The following is a 17,856-nucleotide window of genomic DNA, read 5'->3' as shown; positions in this document are numbered from 1 at the left end:
GTGGGAGAGGTGATGCCTCAAAATACAAGCTGAGTTTATGGTAGCAAAGGGAAATTAAAATTATGCTGACCCCGGTGATAAGCTTGTCTGCATTTTCAGTGCACACACCACACATGTTTTATTTGTCACAGAAGAATTGCCCAAGGCTCTGTGGAATGCAAATAAGCGCTGCAAGAATATTGTCAAACCCAGACTTTCAACATCCTGAATCATTCACAGGAGAGGAAAAAAAAAAAAAAGATTTGATTAAAAGTCATGTGAATTTCAAACCAAATATGTTGAATTATGTTTATTTACCATCAGTTTACCCGAGCCTCTGAGCTCTATTTGGGCCCTATTTTTAAGCTTCTCTCTGCAAGGAGAAATTTACTTGAGAAGAAAGCTGAAATTTTTATTATTGCAAGGAGCTGCCACATATTGAGTTTTGCAATGCAATCATAACTGTTGGCAATACTGTGAAGAGAGCTTGCCTATGCATTATTTTCCCTCTGTAAAGATGTGCTATCTCAGGAAGATGGGTGTATTATGTAGGTATAATAAATTTTTGAGAAAGATCTTAACACCTCCCAAAAATTTTCCCAAAATTTTGCTGCCATGATTGCTGTATACAGTGATGACATAGGACTGTTCCAGGTGATCAGAAGTTTATGGTGCTGTGCAGCTTGTGTCAGGAGCTGCATAGCTTTTCCCAATACTTAGAGGGGGATTTTTTTTTTTTTTTGTCCTGATGGGTTTGGAGGGGCTGACATGTTTCTTGCCAGCTGTGATCTGCTTAAGCAGGTGGTGCTTAACCAGTGAGAGTACCAAGTTTTTTGTAATCAGTTGTCAGAAAGCCCGTTGATCTGGGGTGGTAATGCAATACAAACATTTGCATATTTTACCACATCCTCACATGATACTCTGCACCTTTTGAAATTTTGCATGTGTTATCATATATTTGCACACACGCAGGGACCTTGTGAATGGTGTACTTTCATCTTAAATCTGTGATGAAGTATATTGCCAAAGATAACCAGCAGGCACTTAAAGAAAGTCTGGAACATTCAGTAGCTGTGATGTTCAGATGTACAATTCAGTGCGTTCTTTCTAAGCTTCTAGACCCTATTTTCAAGACTCTTAACTTTTCGCTCTCTGTTGCCATGTGTAGTCACAAGATATGTGAATGGCTTCACTATTAGTATAATTATAATTTTCTGCTGAAATTGCTTTGATTCTGGCTTGAATGGGAAAACCAAAAAGCAGCTGATAGCTCAGGTTCCCCTTTTGACCTCTGGAGCAGCACAAAAGCCTCTATTTCACCTACACAGGGGAAAAAAAAAAACCCAACCCAAAACCTACTATATTCAGCTGGTCTGTATTTGGGTGTGCTTTCATCAAAGGCTTGATTAATCTGAAATGAATTAACTCAGTTAACACTTGAGAGTTATTTTGCAGCAAATCCCGCAGAACATCTAAAGAGCTCTTTGTCACTTTGAATTATAGCCTAAACAGGTGGTTGATGAGCCTGGTTTGAGCTGAGAGTGGCTCCTTGCTGCCCTGGCTGCTCCCCTCAGGGGAAGCATAAGTAGCTCTGCAGTGATACCCAAAAACCCAGGATAAACACAAACTTACTAGACCTTGTTATCATTGCTGTGTGTTTTTAAAGGTGGGTTTTTGTTGGTTTTTTTTTTTTTTTTAATTACTTACCAGATTGCTACATCAGGGAGGAAATAACAAGCAGAATGGTCTTGGGTTTTCATAGTACGGGTGAAATAAATATTACTGTACAGGAATGGCAGTTAAGTGCGATAGGGGTCATTTTAAATCTTCCTCAGAAGAACTGACGTAGAAATACTGTGTCCTTTTGCACATACTGAGTGAGAGGGTTGAGGCCGCGTTTCCTTCAGAGTTCACAGCCTCAGCAGAGGTGTGAGAGCAGGAGCAGGGGCTGCAGTACAGAAAGAGGATGTAGATGTGAGCAGTCTGAGCCATGAGCTGGTGAGTCCTGTCACCCTGAGAAGGCTCACTGCCTCTCTCACAGTGCTTCCTCACATCTGGCCAACTTAAAACTTGAAATAAAGAGCTAAAAGCCGTGGACAACTCTTCTTATTTTGGAAAACAAAAATGCTTTTTTTCCAAACTCAGTGTGAACTCTGACTTCATAAGTATTTGTGGTGTAGGATGAACATTATCCTGGGCTGAACGCAGCCAGAAAGAAGAGTTTATAGACAATTCTGTTTGTCTCAGAAACGTGTTCCTGATGACTTAAAAATGCACATAGAAAATGCTATCCATCAATGAACCATGTAGCAGTAACTTCAGTGAGTGGCTATGAGTGAAAGTGCCTGTGGAAATGCCAGGAGTGCACCTTGCTGCTGCCCTGCTCCCTCTGTGTTATACACTGCTAATGCCTGCATGACCTCCTACATGGGAGCTTGTGTTGCTGCCACCACAAAGTGACCAGGGAGCCACATCCAGGGAAAATGACTTGAAATAGGATAAAGGTGCAAAGAGACTAGAAGAGTAAAACCTTTCCTCTTTAATAATGTTGCAAAAAATAAACAAAAATAAAGTGTTTTGCAAATAACCTATGGTCAAATGTATTGCAGAAATTCTTTTGTTTAGCCATAATGGGAGTGGAAATACAGCTCATTCTCTTACTTAAAGAAATTTTCTAACATTAAATTGCAGATAATTTAATTTTGCAGAGATTGCAGGTTTTATTTTTTTCTTTCTGGGTTATTTCTCTTCCATCTCTTAGCAAAATTCTTACTGTGTTGCCTGAAATAAATTCTCTCAAGTAGCAGATGCTGGGAATGGGGAATTACACCCATGGTTCTAGCTTAGATTGTCAGCTTCAAGGAGTTTTAATTACTTCCAAACTTTTACCCTCATAAATAGTGAGTTTAATCAATGTTTGTTTGAAACACCACACTTAGTAGGTGACTTTTGCCAAAGGAGGAGAATAAGTGTTGGAATCTTTTCCATTAAGAAATATAAAACAATCCTTGTATCCTTGATTTGTTTAAGCTGATTTTGCTATACACATTTTCAGGGGTGGGGAGGAAATCACTGCAAGTAAAACCAGATAAGAAAACCCCAGCATTTCTATCTGGCTCTTGCTAATGGGCCTCTTTGTGAGACAATGTCTCCCCTCTCCTGGCTGCCTGGAAAATACTGGATACCTGCAGCAGCTTTTGCAGTGTGAGAAAGGGTAGTGTACAGCTTCGTGCAGGTGCAAATGCTTGTGTTTGGAGGAAGGCAGTAATTAAATGGAGTTCTGACAGGTTTGGCTTGTGCTGCTCTGAATTCTGCTTTGAATTCAGCCTATCTGTTCACTCACCACATGAACCGGTTTCCTTTTCTTTCTCGCCCTCCCTGTAGACTGTCGACAGATGAGCTCAGAAAATGCTCCATGTGCTGCTTGACATCAACTGCTGAAGAACAGACTTGGGTAGATGTTGAGCTTGTCAGTGTATCTATAATGCTCTTTTATGAACAACGCCTTGATGAATACTTCACTGCTCAGCTCTTCACTATGAGGCCTTAGTTTCCTTTATTTATCTTTCTCTTATTCTGTCAGTCGCACTTTGAGCTGGATTTTTGGGAAGTGCCAGCATGCAGTTCTGGTTTGGGTGATGCAGCAGATCAGACTGTGAAGATGTCAGGGGCAGGCCTTTGGGCATAAAGGTCAGTGAGCAGAAGAACTTTCTCTTAAATCAATGCAGGCTGCATCGTCTTTGTGGTTAAAGTCTAAACCCCTTAAGCCAAGCCCTTAAATTTTTCACTGTGATAGTGTATCCCTTTCCTGCATCAATAAATATAACACTCTGCACCCAGCAGTTCGCAGACAGTGAACTGTTTTCTCTAGTTTCTCTCTTTGGACTACCTGGAGGTAGTCCAACGATGGAATGAATTTTGTTTTGCAGGCCTCTTTCTGTGTTTTACAATGCTGCTTGTGGGGGTTGAGTGGCCATTAAGAAACGGGGTTGTTCTGCTCATTTCCTATGTAGCTGTTTCCCTGTAGATATCCAGTTCTCAAACACACTGTGATTATTTGATTTCACGAAATACAAACCCACCCAGAATTTTGTGGCATTCTGGTGTATTTGGTTGATCTAGTGGTGCATTGTGTTGTTAAACACAGCTGGCACGTCTCCAGACACATTGTGTATTTGGAAATATTTGTGTGTGAGCTTAAGCTGAAGGAGTTGAAGGCTTTGCAGAAGCCAGTTTTAAGGGCAAGGTTGTGCCAGCCAGGTTGTGTGCAAACACCACCTGACAGGCCACAGGTCTGGCGTGTTGTCCTCTGGCAGAAAGGATGGTAGGGCAGAGAATATTTGGTCAGATTTACAACTGGAGTAAATGGTCCATAATCATGAGCTAGTCCTGTTGTCTCTTTTGCACAGGAGCTTTGTGACTCAATAATGTACTTTCCAGGAGGATGAAATGTTTATTCCTGGCTCTCGTGGTTCCAAGACATTAGTTCTCAAAAATTAGTTTTTGGACTTTGCAGAGGGTATGTGAATGCTTTGCTCATTCAGCCTCAGCCCATGAGATGACAGGAAAAAAAATCCTAGAATTCTATCCTGCAGGAATGTATAGACAGATAAAAAAAATTTAAAGGGTTCTGAGCAAGTATTTTGCTGACAATTATCCCTTCTCTGGGACAGAAAGCCTAATTAATTTGTGGCTTCTTCAGTTATACCCAAAACCCTTTTACTGCACCATAATGTTATCTCTTTGTAACAGGCTTAGATTATTCAGAACTGATTCAGCTTAAACAAATAAAAATTGAAAACAAACCTTCGCTCCTTCACTGTCTGACTGAGCTTTTGCTTCAGGGAAGCGTACCTGTGCTTGGATAGCTTTCACCCATCTCTGTATGCCTTTTCAAATTTTCTAGCACAAAAAACTTTTCACTTTTGCTGAGGATTCTATAGAAAAAGCATGCATAAATAATAGCAGTGCTGTAGTTTGATGTGTATTGGTAGCCTGCTAAAATATAGATGGAAAACTTGATCACAGTTTAGAATGTACAATTTAAAATATTCATGAGGCTCTTCCCTATTTGAAAAACAGACTTTTAATATTATCAGTGACTATTTTGATTAGTTCCAGCTCAAGCAAAGTTTTAATTTCAAGGATGTCCATAAAGAAGCCACTTGACTGCAGATTGACCTTGGATTTTTCAGTAACCTCACATTCAGAGATGAGGCAAAAAAACTATGGAGACTAAATGCTACATTTGAGTGAACAAATTTCAGGGACAGACTGGGGAGGAGAGTCAAGTGAGAGAATAAAATCTTGGCAGTGAAAGATATATTTATTAAAAAAAATGCAGCTTCTTTATAGACTTCAGTTCTGAACAATATGGGGTTTTATTTAGTTGATCAGTAAAGATAGGAAGCAAAACAAGGGCCACTTTGTCATGGCAGACTTTCAGAAATATACCCACATCACAATGGCATGCAGCACAGTTTTTTCATACAGCTTTTTGGCTCAGACTTGGTTTTGGGTAGGAACAAAAGTTGGCAAAAACAGCTTCTGTGCTCAGAGAAGAATAACTTCTGTTGATCAGAGATTTTTGGAGAGATTTTTAATTAGACCAGTACTGCGAAGACTGCAGAGTCTAAGTAGCTCAAAACAGATATGTAAAGTACTTTTCAATTCCTCATATTTCCTCATCATTTTAAAGTCAGCGGGGAGCTAAGTTTCAAACTGCTGCCGCAGTTTAACTCTGTATAGTTGTTTTTTTCCTGCCAAGTTTGAGTCACCGTGGCCATCTAGCCCCTTCTGGAGAGATTAAAATGATGGAAAGCTGGAATACGTTCTCCGGTTAAATGAGCGAATGTTTCTGTTCAAGCATGGATTCAGATTTCCCCGCGCTTTCCTGTAAGCGCGTGGGATGGACAAGACCATTATTTTTAATTCCACAATAAATAACTGCAGAGCTCGGCCAGCAGTGAGTAGCTGGCAGTGACTAGAAAGTGGCTGGTTATAGGATAAGGCTGACTTTGGGCTCTACTTGGGTTCAAAGCCTGGTCCAGATTCGGTGATTAAAAGCCATACAGGTTGCCTCAAACAAAGAGAGGCTGTTTGGCATATCATCAGTGGAAATACTCCCAAGCTATGTTACTAATCCCACTGCCTGGCCTGGTGTCTTGCCGTTAGCATCCACAGCAGAGGCATGACAGAAATGCAAAAGGGAGCGAAAGGACTTAGCTTTTTTGTTCAAAACTGCTGTCTGGGGCCCTCTTTTGAGAGAGGAAGCAGAGCAGTGGTTATCCACCAACTGGTAACTGGTTCTCTGCACAGGCATGAGTTTTAATTCTATTTTGTGTAGGAATGTGCATGCATCTGAAGGGCCAGGGAGTGGGGAAGACACATTTGCCTTTACAGCTGCTGGCAGCAAAGAAACGCAACAAGACTTGATTGAAAACACCTATCTTTCTGTTTTACTAACTGCAGTTTTTTTTCCTTTCTCATTTGTAGGTCTCAGACTCTGGATACTGGCTGTGGGATTTTTTTTTTATTATTATTATTTTTTATTGGGTTTTCCCTCCCCCTTTTTGGATGTGAACTGAAGGCCAACAAGAGTTGAAGTGTTGGAAGCAAGTGCTGGAGGACGTTCACCTTTTTATTTGAACCCTTGTTTGCTGGGATACTTTCAAGCTCCCCTTCACAGTCATGTGGTCATCACAGCTGCTGTTCTTCACAATGCTCTTAACACCGTTTGCCCATGGTGAGTGAGAGATGGTGTAAATGTGCCTGTGGGAAGGGAACAGAAAATAGAAAGGGTTTTGTCTGTGTCTTTTCTGAATGCTGTGGATTTTTTACAGGATGTTGATTTCTCTCCCGGCTTGCACCTCAAGTCTTTGAAATTCCCAGGTTACATTATGACTTAACTACTGAAACAAAGAACTTTGGTGACACATAAAGGTTTCTTTTTCTGAATTTAGCTGCTGCATTAGACAGAGCTTTTCTTCCTTTTTCTTGGAGAAAAATGGATTTATTACCAAGCAAATCAGTAGGGTAATGAGAAATAAAGGCAAATTGTAAAAACGATTTCCCCCCCACTTCCCATCTTCCTGAAATCCTTAACTTACTCCCAGTTGTCTCTACCTCGTCCCCTGAAGCAGTACAGGGGCATAGGGAATGGGAGTTGTGTTCAGTTCATCACATCTTGTTTCTACTGCTCCTTCCTCCTCAGAGGGAGGAGCCCTCACGTTTTTCCCCTGCTCCAGTGTGGGTTCCTCCCATGTCCTGCCAGCAAACCTGCCCCAGTGCGGGCTTCTCTCTCCCCGGCAAGGCTGCAGGGGCACAGCAGCTTCACCTCCAGGGGCTGCAGGGCAATCTCAGCTCTGGCAGGTGGAGCACCTCCTGCCCCTCATCCTTCACTGCCCTTGTCTCCAGAGCTGTTCCCCTCACAAGGCAGCAGCTTTGTCCCCTTTCTTGGATATGTTATCCCAGAGGTGCTACCGCAGTCCCTGATGGCTCAGCCTTGGCCAGTGGTGGGTCTGTCCTGGTGCCAGCTGGCATTGGCACTGTCACGCACAGGGAAAGCTTTAAGCACCTGCTCACAGAAGCCACCCCCTGCCCCAAAACTTGGCCATGCAAACACAGTACAGAGCTGTAGAAGAAAAAAATTGATCTCTTTTATTAGCTAAGAAACTCTTAAGTGAAATGTGACACATGTAATTCTTTGAAGTGAGATTTTGAGGCCCGTTGAGTTCTTTTGATGTGAGAAGCCCAAGTGTATGCTCTAGAAGTAAGCTGCCAGGTTTCACAAGTGCTGAAGGGTTAAGGAGCGCCTATTAGCAGTGATGGTTACTGAATGCTCAGGGCAGAGCTTTGGAAAATCTGGCTGCCTGATTTTTCTGATGCTTAAATGGAAGGTGAACTCTACCAGGGATCTCATTTTAATTAAAGGCCAGTAGAAGCATGTCTGTAAATGACATGACTCCCTGTATGTAAGCTGCAAGCCCCTGCTTTTAATATATTCATCAGGCTTTTTGAGCTTTACGAACTGATCCTTTGTGTTTCTGCTAAGACACTGGAGCAAAATTTTACAGAAAATAAGGTGATTAAAAAAAAATTAATTGGCTGGACATATCTATAGAACACAACCTGTCTTCTTATATAACACCTTTGGGGACAAAGGCTATCTGTACTATTGTTCCTCAAGCAAGACTCCTCCTCACTGACATGAAAATTACAGTGAGTGTTTAAACTGAGTTGACCAATTAGAGTGGAATCAAAGAGCTATTCAGAAAGGTGCTCTCCAATCCTCTTCAGAAAAGTTAAATGCTAAATGTTTTGTAAATCTTTCAAATTAAGTAGTATTAGCAGTGAAAGCAATTATTAGTTTAAATATGCCTCTGGCAGTTTTGTTTAAGATTCTCAGTGCCACTGTAGCTAGAAAGTCCTACCTGATAGTCCCAGTAAATGAAAATGTCACAAGTATCCTAGGAGTCTTATTATACTACAGATGAGCAAATGCCAGAGGTGCAGGAGCTATGTCTGGAAATATTTCTACCCTTTATGGTGCTCTCCAGACTGAATGAACAGGATGTTTGCTGTGGTGGTTGTGGCAGTCAGTGGTGGTAAATTTGACCATCACACGTCTACCCAACACCCACGTTAGCTGATCAGTTGCTAGTGGAGGTGCTATAGCTATCTTAGAACAAGGGTGAGAGAACACCCTTGGTCTGAGCCAAAGAACTTTGTTTGCTTTTCCCTGTTTTCATCTCTGAGTGGCCTGGATGCAGCTTCCATTTCAGATCTGTGGCATGCTGTTTAAACACATGCCACAACCTCACCTTCCTTATAAAAATAGCCTAGTTAAGCCTTTTTTTTTTTTTTTTTTTTTTAATTATTTTTCCCCCTTTTAATAATCCCTTTTAACTGCTTGCAGAAAGCATTCAGAATTTAAGCTTAACAGGAATCAAGCATTTGAGTCCCTCTTTCATGATCTGGAATGACTCCTGTCCTGTTGTGATTGCTGGAGATGATTTGAAGTACTTTTTCAGACTGACTTTGCTACATCTCATTCCCTTTTTGAGTTCCCTGACACAGCCTCTTCATCCGTAGTGGTAGCTGCATTACAGACAGATTTCTTAGACCAGTGACCTCATAAATTGGAGAGGTGGTGGTGGTATTTTGATGTTTTGGGGTTTTTTTTGAGGGGGCTTGGGTTTTTTTGTTGTTTTTGTTCTAGCTATTTCATTTCTTGGAGTAGATTGTGTGTCTTGGGCTGTGAGGACAGGCATGGAGTCAAAGGGCGTATACTTCAGTGATCTGCAAGATGAAAAGTAATCTTCCAGAATACTGCCATGGTACAATGTCGTCTTGTTGATAAGCTGTAGAAATCATAAAAGGGGAAAAGGTCATGAGTCCTTGCATTTCCTCCATGATGATGTTAACCTGCTGTATCCAAAATGCACAGGCACAGCACTGTCTAGTTTTGCTCAGACTGCTTTGAATCACAGCTCACAAAAAAAATTAAGCCATGTGAAATACTTGGGATAAAAATAGATTTGTGTAGTGGCTGCTTTCTTTACTGTTACCCTTGACTTGAATGGAAGATAGCTTACAACTTACGGTACATCCTGGAGCAATGTAGAAGCCCCCCAAAAGCTATCCCCTCTCCTAAGCTACAGCAAAGCCTATAAATCCATTTGTTGCCTAAAACTAAACCTGTTATACAAAATCACAGAATTACACGAGATAGACTGAAATAATACCAAGGAATAAAATAAAACCATCAGCAGTAACAATAAAAGCAAAGCCTTTTTCATCCTTTGCAAGGGCTGTGCACCCCTGCCTGCTTTTTGTCCCTCTTTGGAAGCTTTTCCCAAAGCATCTAAAGGTCTAAACCCTGGGAAAGTGCTCCTTGGTTTGTGTTTCCCCCCCCATGTACACCTGAGCAAACTGATCCTCCTTCCCTGTAGCAGGTGGATTTCCAAGAGGCGTTTTCTGGAATGAGCAGCTGTTCTCTTCCTCAGCCTTCCTCCCCTTGACCCCAAACAAAGCAGATTTCTCTTCACCCACAAATGAAGGCTGTCAAAAGTTCACTTGAAATGAGATAGACATGACAGGCAGCAGCTCAGTTTGCAGGCCTGGAGAGATGTACACCTGCTCTGTCACATTGCTGTCGTGCTCATGTGTGGCTCAGAGCTGAGATTTAAAACTTCCAGACTGCTGGACAAAAATAATAATAGAAATGAGGGATTCAGAGCTGCATGCAGTTAGGAGCAGGATCGGAAGGATACCGCAGTGATCACTGTGGGGTGAAATTTTGCATGCCTTTAAACAAGTAACTTATTTTAGGCTCTGGATGAGAGCTGAAGGCCTGTTGTATGCAGAGATCTTTATCATCTCATCAGATTAGTTCATTACTATTCATTTGGGAATTATTTTTTAAGGATTGTACTGCATGTCCGATTATATGATGCTAAACAAAGAAAGTTGTTACTCTGCTTTTTTTAATAATCCAAAAAGGGACAACCATTTATTTTTCCAATTAAGTAATAATCCAAATTGCACAGTTTCTGTTGGAGATTGTTGCAAATGCAATGAAATCAACAGGTGTGGCTATCTACCTGTTTCTTTTGCTGCTAAGCTCTTGCCTTTCACTTGGGTCCTGCTTGGGCAAAGTTCTGGGGTTTGGTTCCTCCTGGTCTTGCAGCTGCTTGGGGTTGTTTTGTATGTATTTTAACGCTGTATTTATTAATGGATGGCACACTGTTCTCTCCTGACAATCCATGGGGTTGGTAAGTCATTGCTGTGATTGCGTAAACTCCTTAATATTTTCCTTGAATATACAATGTGATTTTTGGGTTAGAACCCCACACTTGGTCAAAACTAAGCAAAACTGAAGTCAGAACAGATTAAACAATAATGTAACCAAAACCTGGCTGAAATTACAGGGTAAACAATACTTACCTGTGTCATGGTTTAAGCCCAGCTAGCAACTTTTTAAGTTTTTTAAGTTTAAACTTTTTTAAGTTTAAGCACCACACAGATACTTGGCTACTTCCCTCGTATATAAATGTGATTCTGTATTTTCATACTGAGTCCAAAACACAGCACTGTACCAACTACTAAGAAAAAATGACCTCTATGCCAGCCAAAACCAGGACAATCTGACATGGCAGCTAGGACAGACTAGGTAGAAGTTATCTGATCCCAGGGAAAGTTGCAAATGCAGCAGAGTTGCTCAAATAACTTTGGAGATTGGAGCTAAGTTTAAGCTAAAATAGGTTGCAGTTCAGACAAAGCCTGTCAAGTCCTGGAGTCTGGTATTGTTACAAAGCTTAAGGCCCAATACTGATACTTGACAGCACCAAACTGGCAGGACTTGAGATGCTGCTGGCTCAGTTCTGAACTTTAAAAAAAACCTGGTTGCCTCCAAGAACTCATTTATGCAGTCTTGTGGCATAGCTGTAAAGTGACCTTCCTGCATTTGGGGACAGATGCCATTTTCTCTCCATATGAGAATTAGTTTGAGATGGGGCTGAACTAATTTATCATTCGTGGAGTAGGAAGTGAAATTTGAAGTCCTTTCAAGTCATTGCAGCTGCAAGGAAGAGAGCCTTGTCTGCTGTCCTGCTCCTGCCCTCTGAGCTTCTGCTCCATCTCTGCAATGCTTCTGGGAGACAGCCGTGGCAAGGGCTGCATCCTTGTGAAAAGATGGCACTCCAAGGTCAGGCTGGTCTCTCCAGGCATTAGCAGGTCCAGATGCCGAGCCAGTTTCTGTGGGAACAGTGGAAATATTTATTACTGAACAGCGCTGGTAGTTGCCTGGTGACAATGATTCTGTTAAAGCAAGCAGCATTATCTATCTTGGGGGAATATATGATGCTAGCAGGCTGGTCTTCGGTGACAGAGTGCTGTTTAATGTGAGCTGAACATTTGCCTCACTACTATTTTAATACGGTGAAAATACTGTCACTGCTTAAAATACATACTATGTTTCTTTTATACTTGTACAAGTGTTATGTTAGCTAGTGAATGGTGGATAATTGCCTTTTACTACAATACTCTTTATACAGTCGCAATGAAATACAAGATACATGTTTTATTAGTTGTGAAATAGCCAAGTTGACTTCCAGGCTTCTGCCTAACTTCAGTGTTTTAAAGATTAATCATCCTTGAAATATTTATAATGTTTGCTATTCTTGGCAATTTGTATTACCTGCAGCCGTGCCACCTTTTCCATAGTGGAACAAGTGATCGAGGAAGGCTTTTCCTGATAAAAGGAGGTGGCTGTTCTCTGTGTAAACTAGAGTGCTTTCATTAGCAGCATTACACTAAAATTGAGAGTATTAAGTTTCCCATCCGATGACAGATCAATCTATAAACTGATAGAGGGTGAAATTCAACCTTTTGAAGACTATCCACTATTTAATTCTTGTTTAAGCCAATCCGCAGTGCAGAGTTCTGCGTGCAGACTCACTTCTTTCATGTCTAAATTTCACACTAAATAAGGAGGGCTATAATAAGCAGGTTTTCTCGTAATGTGGGGTATTTTTCCTTCAGTTTTTGGCAAGTGTGTCTGCTCATAGAGTCTTCCTGCTATAGGGAGGAGACACGACGTTTTACCCCAGGAGTCAATATCAGGACTAGGGCTATTTAATGTCTTCGTCGGTGGCACTGACAAAGGGATCAAGTGCATCCTCAGCAAGTTCTTTGGGGACACCAAGCTGTGTGATGCATTGACATGCCCAAAGGGATGGAATTCCATCAAAAGGGCTCTGAACAAACCCAAGAGAAGGGGCCAGGAGAAGGTTGTGATGTTCCACAGATGTTTCCAAAGAAAGTCTTCGCTGTGGGGGTGGTGAGGCACTGGAACAGGTTGCCCAGTGAAGCTGTACGTCCCATCCTTGGGAAGTGTTCAAGACCAGGTTGGGTAGGACTCTGAGCAACCTGGTCTAGTGGGAGGTGTCCCCACCCATGGCATGGGGATTGGCACTGGGTGACCTTTAGTCCCTTCCCATCCTAAACATTTGATGGTTTTTAGCATGTGTGGTGTATGGCAGCAGGGCATGTGGGTTTCTTTCTGAACTGCGGCCACACAAAACGGGCTTGCTCTCACAGCAGCAGGAGTGGGTAAGCTGTGTTACCTTTCAGGCCTGCAGTGTCTGATGCTTCTGTCATTTGTAACAATTTCCTGACAAGACTGATTTCTGTTCTCTAGTGACCGACTCTGAGCTCTGATTTTTTCAAGTGTTAGCCAAGCCATAAGATGTGACAGAATGTGAATTACAGTGTAGTAATTCCCACCCAGCACATTCAGACACAAAGATGAAGGCCAAATGGCCTCTGTGCAGTCAAGTGTGAATTATTGTGCCATAATTTAATTCCTATTATATTTTACTGTGATTGTAAAAATGTTTTTATTAGTGAACTTCTTTAAGAAAAGTCACTTTTTAAAAAACAGAAGTGAAAAGTGCAACGCTGAGCTTCTCACAAAGAGGTGTAAATAGCTTTATGCAATAAGGTGTTTTGTTAAATCCTGAAAAATTGTATTTGTGTAGTTAATAACCCTAGGTAATGAATAGGTGTCATGGTGCACACGTCTGCTGTCGAAAAAGCTGACCTAACTCTAAGTATTCATTTTGTACCAGCTGCCTGCAGTTGCTAAGTAGGATGATTAGGTTTCTTTGTTTCTGACCTAGTCTTGATTTGATCTGGAAGCCTTAGCTTGCAGCCAGTCTCTTGAGCCTTCCAATCTTCTCCCAGTTCAGGCTATACAAATGTAATGTCTGCTGCATTTGGGTTTGGTCCAAGAGAAAAGGTGGTTTGGTGGAGCATCAGAAAGGGACCAGGCTGATGTGTTGGGGAAAAAATAAGCCAAACTGAAAACAGCTTGGGTGGTATTGCAGAGGAAAACAAAAAAAAAGGGCCATGAATGCCTTAAAAGTCTTCCTTAATTTTCCTTTTTCTTTGTCTTTTTACAAACCTTAAGCTTTTTTTTTTTTTTTTTTTTTTTTTTTTTTTTTTTTTTTTTTTTAATGTCAAAGCTCATGCAGTTAAGGGGGCTTAAAGGTTACCAGGCTAAAACCTTCTTCCCAATGCATTGTTTTTAGAGAATTAAGAGCAGCCATGTGCTTGAAATGGCAGGATCTCTGGGGTATTGCCTGGCTTTCTCTTGGGATTCAGAAGCTTGTTGAAATTATCCAACCATACTGATCCAGGTCTGTCTCTTTTGTAGTAGTTTTTGGCTAGCAAGTAGTGCTAGATAGCCCTATTCCTCACAAGTGCTTGTAGTCCTCATAGCTAAGCACAGAATTAATATGGGGTTGCTATTAAAAGTGGGTACTTTGAAGGCAGTTACTCTCAAAATGAATTTTACTCCTGTTCTCAGCAAGTAATAGCTCATCAAGGTATTGATGGGGCCAAAGCTGTTTCACTTCTGATGGATATATGGGTATTAAGAATAGCATCCTGATGAAAAACCACAGTACTTTTCCATGTAAGTGATGCAATTACTGTGGTTTGGCATTAGATGCTAATGCTTGAAAAAAACAAACCAAACCAAAAAAAACAAGCAAAAATGCTTGCCTGACTTTTCCAATTAAACTTGAGAATAATCTCTCTGTACATCCTTTTGGAGCTGATACTCCTAAGCAACCAGGACTGATAAATGTATTGTGTCAAAGCTGACTAATATGGGTACAGGCATCTCTTAGCCAATACGCAGAGGTACCATGGAGGGCCAGGAGTATTTTTACATCTGCAGCTTTCTACACATGAGACACCTTGTCCTGGGTCTTCCTGGACATGCAAGGTACTCCAGAAGTACTGGGTTTTGGGACAAGGTGAGGTTGACTGAGGCTGGTGCAGTAAAGAAAGAGCAGCAGAAGTGAGCAGCCTCCCTTTCCTTATCCTCATGAATAGGGGAGATAATTGCCCACGCATTTCCTATTTGTTTTCACCTGTTGCATCGAGATCTTAATTTGGCTAATTGCTGATTCCTGTCTGCTTTGTTAATGCTAAGCTTCCAGATGAAGCTCTTTTTTGTGAAAACGACAGGAAGCTGCCAGGGGTTGAAGAGATCCTGATGTTCTGGGCTGTCCAAAAGGTTTTGGTGGCTGAGGCTGTGGATCCCAACGAGTGGAGAAGTGCAGGACCAAATGAAATCTTTACAGACGAAGCAGCTGCATAATGCTAGGGCAGAGACATCCTTTCCAGCAGTGCAGGTGGAAGCCATGGCTGGGTTTTGTAAATGCAAAAGCTTGCTGTGCCCATCCTTTCAAGGAGCTGGAACACCTCCTTTCTGGATGTGAAAATTTGTAGGATTGTCCATAAATGGGTTGTTATTTCTCGTTTTCTAATAACTTCAGCCACCTGAACCCATTGGAGTTGGATAGAAAAAAATTGCTTCTGAGAGTTTTCTGGCCCTAGTTTTCTCATACATTTAAACTGGGCATGTTGAAGTACTCTAAGCTAAAATGAGAAAACAATGACAGTGAGGGAATGAATTATGGCCACCTGCATTCTTGCACCTTCTCCGCAGTTGCTGTTAGCCTGCACCCACAAGATCTGGGCAGATCTGCAGTTCTCCTGTTAGGGAGAGCACCCTTTGCTCAGCAAAAAGCAGCAAGAAGCAGCTCTTTATTGCAAATGAAACTGCTGATTCCCCAGAAGCTCTCTCTAACATCCATTTTATCAACTCCACTCACGTTAAATGAATCTTAGAGCCATCTGATGTTTATTACCCCATGGCATCTTCACTGTTGTTCAGTTGTTTCCTTTATTGATCATGATTTTTTTTGAGTTGGATATGTTTGGTGATGTGGTTTTATTTGAATTTGGAAGACATTTCCTACTGCTCAATGAGCAGCTCATCTGGGAAAGATGCTGCGGTATGGGAAAAAATTAAAAGTGTGTCAGAGACTTCAATAGACTTTCTTCACTTGGAATTTCCCCGATTTCATCAAACAGTTTTGTGCTGGGCGGCCTCCCTGGAATATCCCTCCCAGTGCCTGGCAGGATGATCCCTGTTCTGTCACGGTTCTGCTCCAAGCTGTGGGATGTGCAATGGGTTTTTAGCCAACACCACACAGATGCTGCGATCTGCCCATTGTAGCAAGCGTGGGCCTGGGCTGGTGGGTTTTTAGTTAAAGTGCAGTACTGAATGCATCCCATAAACTCAAGGAATTATAATCACAGCAGCATATACTTCTATATATTCCCTTGTGCTTTGCTGTGGTGGGCTGCTTTCTGCAGTGCTCGATAGTGGTGGGTGCCCTGTTACACATCCCGAGGTGTAAGCTTTGTTTCCTGTAAGACTCACAGGTGCTAAAATCCTCAAGACAGTCTCTGTGTTAGAATGGGCAGAAGAAGAGGTGAGGACTAGAAATATGTAGTTTTGTTACTGTCACTCCCTTCTGTATCATAATCCATGGAGACTGAGATGCCTGCTGGATTTTAGAAGCCCTGTTAAATTGTCACCTGTTCTTAGTTCTCCAGAATGTGAAGCCATATATAAATATAGCATTTTAATACTGAGTTCATTTAATCACAGAATCAATAGCTTGGAAGAGACCTTCAAGACCACTGAGCCCAGCCTGTGCCCTAAATGTTCTTGGGGTCTGATCCAAATCACATGGCAGGTTGGTGATTCCGTGTAAATGCACTCTGAATCTGGTTTGCTCAGCCCAGAGGGGTTACTCTGGTAAAGCCAGAGTGTAACATGGACTAGAAGGTACCCTGAGCTAATCTCTCAAATCTTAGTGCTTGCCATGAGTTCACTAGATTGTGGGCTGCTCCCCTGCCCTGAGCACTGAGCTCTTGGTAGATTGATCCCTTTCAAGGTCTTCTAGGAACAATTAGAAATCCATCAGCGCTGCTGATTTAAATGAGAACTTGTTTTAGTTTTATCCCCCTCTGCAGCTCTTGTTGCTGAAGATCTGTCTCCAACTTTTAATTCACAGTGTCTTGTTTCTATTACTGAAATGCTGGAGGCTGCAGTAGGGGCTGATTCAGTATCAGGGGAGCAGATGACAAAAAGGAAGCTGGCTTTGGTGTGTCAGTCTCATGCAGCACTTCCCTCTGCAGTGGGCTGGAGGGGGAGATGTGCCTGTTGGCTCATGAGCAAGGCAGAGTGTGGCTGGCTGTGCTGCTTGGGTCAGGCTGGAGGGCAGCTGGAGCTCAGTGCCCTTCCAGCCAAGGGTGTGATGAGCAAACCCATGTGGCTGTGTCTCTGCAGGCAGGGAAAAACCATGGTGGTGCTCCACAATGTCTGTACCATGGTGGTACCAGCCTGGGGCTGGTACTAAACCCTGCCAACTGCTGGTTGCTGTGCATTTCTCCAGAGGCATCCTCTTCCTCCCTCTAGTGTGTCTGCTCCTCTGCTGGAGCAGGGCAGTTGGCACCGGGGCTGCCAGGTGTTCCTGGGAACAGGTCTCCCTTTTATTCCTTCACTCTGAAAGTGGCCAGGTCCTATTTATCACCTCAAGCTGGATTTTGCCAGCATGGCTGCTCAAGTTTGTGTACATGTAATTGGTAGTATGTTTTCAAGGAAGAATGCCTGCTTGTAAGAGTTGTAGGAAAATCCAGATCACTTGATTTTATTTTTCTGTGTGTGTTTATATACATATGAGGTTATATATGTGCTTTAAATGTATTTTTTGTACTGTGTATATAAATGAACCCATTGAGAGCTGGTCTCTCTAAACTTGGAATAATACAAGGAGCATTTGACATGCCTTTATGTCTTTGTCATGACTTGAAATCCAACCTGTCATCACAATTTGTAATCCTATAGGCATGTGCAATTAAAAATCTTACTATTAGATATTGCTCTGGGGGAATTCTGATGACTAAAAAAAAATCTAATAATGTTTAGTTGTTTTCCTTAATTTGATT

At 41.9% G+C, this 17,856-nt stretch overlaps 1 protein-coding gene across 1 annotated transcript in view; it reads left to right on the top strand.

The window, feature by feature from the left end:
- ADGRL3 (adhesion G protein-coupled receptor L3) overlaps positions 1-17,856 on the top strand; it is a 480,164-nt gene that overhangs the window by 168,332 nt on the left and 293,976 nt on the right. Inside the window, exon 3 of the mRNA XM_066317961.1 lies at positions 6,475-6,724. Coding sequence (XP_066174058.1) covers positions 6,670-6,724 — 55 coding nt within the window. The 5' untranslated portion in view covers positions 6,475-6,669. The remainder of the gene's footprint in view (positions 1-6,474; positions 6,725-17,856) is intronic.

This window comes from Sylvia atricapilla, chromosome 4, assembly GCF_009819655.1.
Source record: "Sylvia atricapilla isolate bSylAtr1 chromosome 4, bSylAtr1.pri, whole genome shotgun sequence".
Classification (NCBI taxonomy): domain Eukaryota; kingdom Metazoa; phylum Chordata; class Aves; order Passeriformes; family Sylviidae; genus Sylvia; species Sylvia atricapilla.
This window is presented reverse-complemented; position numbering and strand designations above follow the sequence as displayed.